The following is a 7,136-nucleotide window of genomic DNA, read 5'->3' as shown; positions in this document are numbered from 1 at the left end:
CACACACACACACACACACACACACACACACACACACACACACACACACACACACACACACACACACACACAACATAGCTTCTCCTCTGGGCCTCTCCTGCCTACATCTGACAGTGTGCAGCAGCACTCTGCTATTGTTGGAAGTGCTTTGAAATGTCCTACATGAAAGAGACTAGATGGCAAGCTGTTCAGAGGCCAAATGAAATGCTCCATTAGTAGTATTTGTTTGGGGAATTGGACTGTATTTCCTACATCCCTAGTGTAATGTATGTTAGGTTATGTCTGTGTGAGTTTATGTATCGACTGAGCCCCAGTGCGTGTGCGCTCCATATCCACCCTCTCTTCTTAATCTCTTCTCTTCCTTTCATCCTTCCTTTCATCCCCCTACGTCTCTCTACGATCCCTTGCTACAACCCTCTCTCCATTTCACTCGACCTCTGTCCATTCCCTCCCTCCCTCCCTCCCTCCCTCCCTCCCTCCCTCCGTAGGGGTGATGGATGTGCAGACAGGCTTTGCTACTCAGGGCTGGTTTATTGGGCTCGTGACCGCCATCGTGCTGTTGCTGCTGGTACTGCTTATCCTCTGCTTTATCAAGAGGGGCAAAGGGGGAAAGTATTCAGGTAGGTGTAAATAGAACACCACCAGATACCAGACAAACCACGCCAGGTCTAACAAACCACATATACTGTAGAATATAGTTTCTAACAAATTGCATATATTCCTGTAGGTAGTTCTAACAAACCACATATAAAATATGGTAAGTAAGTAGCCTTGCAGAAGCCTTGGCTGTTTCTATAGTTTGAGGCAGCTTGATGTACAAGTACATCCCCTGGACAGGATGCTAGTCAATTACAGGGCCTTACCCCAAATCTATCTCCTTAATGCTGAGTGCCAAGCAAAGACGCATCAGGACCCATTTTTACAGTCTTTGGTATGACTCGGTCGGGAATAAAACTTCCAATATCAGGGCGGACACTCCAACCACAAGTCCACTGAGTTGGGCCGTACAGATTGTTTCTGAGAAACCCTATATGTCAGGGAGTTTCTGACAAATCACATGATATGTAGCAGACCACGCAGCTCTAAAAAAGCACAACACTATATTGTTGTGCTGCTAGTTCACTAGCTGGCCAACGTCTATGGCATTACCAAAACCTCAGCCAGCCACTAGCTTAGAAAGGACCTTCTACTGATTAATGAACAGATACTGAAATTGAATTATCTCTCTTTCTCTCTCCCTGTCGCTCTCTCTCTCTCTCAGTCAAAGATAAGGAGGAGGGTCAGGTAGACTCTGAGGCGCGCCCTATGAAGGATGAAACATTCGGAGAGTACAGGTTGGCCTGTCTAATCAGACGATATACTGATTATTAGGCATTGATCATGTATTAATATTCCTTCAGACCTGTAGATTATATAATCGTTGAATATTAGTTAAAAGGATAGTTTACCCAAGTTACAAAATGACATATTGGTTTCCTTACCTTGTAAGCAGTCTTTGGACAAGGTAAGACAGCGATCCATGGTTTGGCTTTGTTTACCTGGCTGCTGTCATGAAAATGCAAAAAAAATTAATAAATAATAATAAAAGCAAACAATGCAAGTCCATACCCCGCAAATTAGCATGTTTTAAATGTCAACATGATCGCTTTGATTCCCTGCTTGAAAAGATATAGGTATGTTTTTATCCCAGCCTCCTGTGTTCATTACTGTTCCTCTCTCCCATAATGCTTTCCCCTGCTTGCCAGATCTCTTGAGAGGTATGCTGTAAGGTGCTCTACTCTGCATGCATTTTCTGCAACTGAGTCCAAATAGTCAATGTTTTTTCTAGAGGCTCTCCCATTTATCGTCTCCGTTTCCCAGTATATCTAGCCAATACCCTTCCTATGGCTATGTGATACAACACAATGACTGACATTGGTATGTGAACCGCACAGGAGGTTGGTGGCACCTTAATTGGGGAGGACGGGCTCGTGGTAATGGCTGGAGTGGAATCAGTGGAATGGTATCAAATACATCAAACACATGGTTCGATGCCATTCCATTTTCTCAGTTCCAGCCATTATTATGAGCCGTCCTCCCCTCAGCAGCCTCCACTGGTGAACCACCCACACATAGTAACAATCTCTCCTACCTACCAACCTCCTTTCATCTCCCTCGTTCTTTCTATACCTTTCTATCTGTCTTTCTCTACCCCCTCCCTCTCTCCCCACAATTTCTCCCTCCGTCCCTCCATCCTGTAGTGACAACGAGGAGAAGAGGACAGCCAGCCAGGCGTCTCTGTGTGATGAGAGCAAGCTGTGTACCAGTGACGACAACCTGGATGGCTATAACAACGGTAGCATTGCTGTCACCGAGGTGACCATGGAAGACTCCCTGGTCAGCCAGTACAGCCGACCCAGCAAAGCCACCCCGGACCCGGGCACACTGCAGGACAGCTCCCCCCTCAATCCCAACACCACCGCCATTTTAGATTAGGCTAGTTAGTTAGAGGTGGCCGTTTTAGATGGTCCCGTTGCCTTAGTAACTGTTTATCTGTCAGACCAAAACATCTCTGTCAACTACAGTACAACATGTCAACAATATAAACATGCCCACTGACCACACACTCCTAGCTATCTGTAATACATCTATCTAGCTATCTACTTGACTTTTCCATTGATAAGCTCACTGACTATATGATCAATATACTACTGACCATTCAGAAGCATCTGCTATTCTACAATGTTATCTATCTAGCCATATACAGTATTATAGATATGTACAACATGTTCACTATGAGTTCCAGTGCCTACTGGCCCTCAACACAGAGCACCAGATTACATCTCCACTCTAGTCCTCTCTCCTCCTCTGCTCTGCTCCTCTCCACTCCTCTCTTATCTACTCTACTCTACTCTCCTCCTATCTACTCTACTCCTATCTACTCTACTCCTATCTACTCTACTCCTCTCCTCTCTGCTCTACTCTTATCTGCTCTCTACTCTTATCTGCTCTCTACTCTTATCTGCTCTCTACTCTTATCTGCTCTCTACTCTTATCTGCTCTCTGCTCTACTCCTCATCTGCTCTACTCCTCTCTGCTCTACTCCTCATCTGCTCTACTCCTCATCTGCTCTACTCCTCATCATCTACTCTACTCCTCCTCTACTCCTCATCTACTCTACTCCTCATCTACTCTACTCCTCATCTACTCTACTCCTCATCTACTCTACTCCTCTACTCTCTACTCTTATCTACTCCTCTCTACTCTACTCCTCTCTACTCTGCTGTACTCTACTCTCGCCTTTTCACCACAAGTGTGACTTCATTATTGGTATGATATTGTAATTTATATGTAGACCTCTAGCTTTCTGTATCTATTCTGTCTGTCTCTTTCTACAGTGTATTAAACTATGTCAGCTGATAAATGTAATATTTCCCATACCTCTTCATGTCATGGCATAACATAACACTACTACACGCTATAATGTGTGGTAGGGAGCAGTAGTTCTATATATTTACAGTTAGCTGGTAGTAAAATACACAGATGCACACACGCTCGGACACACACACACACACACAACACACAACAGCACACACACACCACACACACACACACACACACACACACAACACAGCCCACACACACACACACACTCTCTCTCTCTCTATTCCTTTCAAGCCATGGACAATGCACGCTGGCAATCCAAAACAGGCTTACCTGATCAGCAGATTGGGCTGAAAGGCAAACGTGTAGATTGGTTGCTTTTGGCATCTAATGTGTAGAATGTATTCTTTGTAGGGCTGGGTAGAAATAATATTTACATGCCAAAAACTCTTTGTTTTGAATTAGACAATGGTAAGAATGATGAGAAGAAGCAGACAGAAACAAGCATTTAGAGAAAAGGTGAACAGAGGAATCTCTATAGAGAAGAACGAGACCTAGAAAGATCAAGCTTAATGTAAATACAACCCAAAATATTGTTATTTATCAATGAGTTTGTTTGATAAAAATGTGTGTTTTTAAGTTTACTTAAAAATACATTTAATGATTGTTTTGTAACAACGAACCTATGAATGAATACTTTCCTGTTTTGACAGATGATGTCGGTGATTTGGCTGTTAAAACAAATAGTCAATAGTAAAGAAAAAAACTAAAAGGCCAAAAATGTATCTTCACACCATTCCTTGAATAGTTCCTGTTACAAACGCTCAAAAAGAAAACTAAAAATATACATTTTACATCACTAGTAGTAGAAGTGCGCATGTGAGATTTGGTTCTGGGTGTCGAGATTAATCAGTAGTTCATGTCATTTTAAAATATACAGTAGAATCAAAACCAACCTATTGAAAGCAGAGGTTAAAAGTAGGTTAATGTTCCTCATGTACATCAATGTTTTGTTTCCTGACTTTAAAGTGTCCCTTTAAGCATTGCAGTCCAGTGAGTATCTGTTGAGAGTCTATGTACTGTGTCTGAAAAGGCTATTTATTCCCTATGTAGTGCACTAATTTTGGGAATAGGATGCCATTTCATACACTTTTTGTGCTGAGGCAGTGTGATGATGATGATGAGGCAAGGAGGGATGCGGTGAGCTAACTTGTGATGAAGCACCACAGGGAGCATATGCAATGTGCTGGCTCTGCTCTCACTGCTCACCCAGTCAATCTAGCCTACAGTCTATTCTGAGACAGACCCAGGTTAAAATAAGATTTTTTTTATTTCAAAGAAGAGTTTGATTGGGCCTGCCTGGACTGCCGGAGACCAAGGTTTGCACTTTTGGGACTATTCTATTGGTTCCATTGTGCCAGGCAATCTCAATCAAGCACAGCTTGAAGTATTTGAGAAAGGGTGAATACTATTTGAACCCAGGTCTGACTGCAAGCCAAACGGTTACTGTTCAGTGCATCCCCAGGGAGATGGGATAGAGAAAGTGGGATTGTCTCTGGCTTGGCAGAAAGACAGTGGGTCTGAACGAGAGGTTTGAGTGAGCCCAGCTCCCTGTAGTTTGCTGTTACAGACACACTCAGGACAAAAACATTTCTTTTTAGAAATCTATTTTCATATGGGAATGAGAAAATGAAGTAATATGCCAGTTATTCTATCACGACTATGGTTTGCGTCACAAATGGCTCCCTATATAGTGCACTACTTATGACCAGAGCCCTATGTGTTCAGAGAAATAACCATATGCCCTGGTCAAAAGTGCACTATATGGGGAATAGGGCGCCAATAGAGCTGCTAACCATCTGTGTTTATCATGGTGTGATTTCAGGACAAATGTTTGCTTTGAATGAGTGAACTACTGAACACACAGATACTCAGTCTACTGTCTGCCAGCCTGCCTGCCTGCCTGCCAGCCTGCCTGCCTTTCTATATATCTATCTGGCTCTGCTTTGCTTCCTACGTGGTCAGTGAGGAGATCGGCTAAGTCAGGCTTAGTGCTAGTGTTTGCTTTTTCCCTTTCCTGTTTTTTATACTTACAACATAAAATCAAATAAAAAAAGAAAGTGATTAAGAATTGCATATAGAGGAGAATGACAGCAACAGCTTCTTTTAGGACATGACATTCATGGATTTATATTCATGATGGAGGGAGGGGGGGGACACTGTGTATTTCACTGCCTGAGGGGAGACAGAGTGCCTCTGTGTGCTTTGTTTGAGGTGCAACACTAGTAAAATGGATTTGGGGGACAGGAAGGTACAGTCGTGTATTCATACCCTGGTCCCAGATCTGTTTGGGTTGTATGGCAAACTCCTATGGTTGTTGTCATGCTAAAGTTGTAGGAGTTGTCAAGACAGCACAAACCGATCTGGGACTGGGCTAGTGTGCTCGTGCCATTGGTTGAGACTGAAGTGAAGTGGGATCACTGTATGGAGGGGGTCTTGTACTGTATGTTATGAGCCCAATGACAATGTAACTAACTGCATTATGAATCAGCTACTTGTAACTAAATATGTGATTGATTAAATAAATAAAGAACTTGGAACAATCTGAACCAAAAGAGGCATCATCGGGTTGTGTCATCATTTAAATTACTCATAGCATCCATGTCTAAAGATGGTAACATGCATGTTTATCTTCAAAAGATAAGCCAAATTAGATACTGACCACTACACATGAAACATAAAAGAACAGCTAGATAGTCATTTTATACCTAAAATACAGCTCCTGAGAGAATAAGTTGCAGAACACTGCAACATTTGACCTAGTAACTAAATCTTAGGGCCAATAAAACAGTCCCTCTTTTTATGTGAAAACTGGAACTTTCAATTCTTTCACCATGTACGGTATCGCTTTATACTTTGACAGTAACGTGTTTGTGTGTCTCTGTTGTGAATGGTTACGTGGCAAGATATCTCTCACCAAGTATCTGTAAAGAAAGAATGTAATGAGTGAAGTGTCTCAGTGTGGTTGTGTTCTATGATTACCATTTGTGCTGCTCTCTGGCCAGCCGTTTGTCGTATAGGTCCATCTCAATCCTCTCCTCCTTCTGCAGCTCCATTGCTTTCCTCTCCTCCTCTTCGTCCTCTCTGTTCTGCTCCGTGCGCTGGAAGTCCCAGGCAGCGGCTCTCTGCTTTTCAATCTCCCTTAGTCTCCAAAATGTCATCTGGGAAAACAGGAGAAATATAAGAAAGGATGAAGATCCAAGGAGTGGTTCATGATGAGATTGCTTCTGTAGATGAATCAACAATGATGATTGTTTTCTCTCTATGTTTGTGAGATAGACATCTTATTTCTATGATCACAACAACTTATTTTACTATATACAGTCGTGGCCAAACTTTTTGAGAATGACACAAATATAAATTTTCTGCTGCCTCAGTTTGTATGATGGCAATTTGCATATACTCCAGAATGTTATGAAGAATGATCAGATGAATTGCAATTAATTGCAAAGTCCCTCTTTGCCATGCAAATGACCTGAATCCCCAAAAAACTTTCATTGCATTTCAGCCCTGCCACAAAAGGACCAGCTGACATCATGTCAGTGATTCTCTCGTTAACACAGGTGTGAGTGTTGACGAGGACAAGGCTGGAGATCACTCTGTCATGCTGATTGAGTTCGAATAACAGACTGGAAGCTTCAAAAGGAGGGTGGTGCTTGGAATCATTGTTCTTCCTCTGTCAACCATTGTTACCTGCAAGAAAACACGTGCCG

At 42.6% G+C, this 7,136-nt stretch overlaps 1 protein-coding gene across 1 annotated transcript in view; it reads left to right on the top strand.

Annotated features, from left to right (window-relative positions):
• The window catches only part of LOC111966131 (neural cell adhesion molecule L1-like), a 57,344-nt gene extending 51,357 nt beyond the window's left edge, over positions 1-5,987 (top strand). Inside the window, exons 21-24 of the mRNA XM_070444339.1 lie at positions 489-620; positions 1,262-1,334; positions 1,746-1,757; positions 2,241-5,987. Coding sequence (XP_070300440.1) covers positions 489-620; positions 1,262-1,334; positions 1,746-1,757; positions 2,241-2,475 — 452 coding nt within the window. The 3' untranslated portion in view covers positions 2,476-5,987. The remainder of the gene's footprint in view (positions 1-488; positions 621-1,261; positions 1,335-1,745; positions 1,758-2,240) is intronic.
• Positions 5,988-7,136: the final 1,149 nt, after the last annotated feature.

The sequence above is a fragment of the Salvelinus sp. IW2-2015 genome, linkage group LG7 (assembly GCF_002910315.2).
Source record: "Salvelinus sp. IW2-2015 linkage group LG7, ASM291031v2, whole genome shotgun sequence".
Lineage (NCBI taxonomy): Eukaryota > Metazoa > Chordata > Actinopteri > Salmoniformes > Salmonidae > Salvelinus > Salvelinus sp. IW2-2015.
The sequence above is the reverse complement of the archived record's forward strand: the minus strand, read 5'-3'. Positions and strand labels throughout refer to the sequence as shown.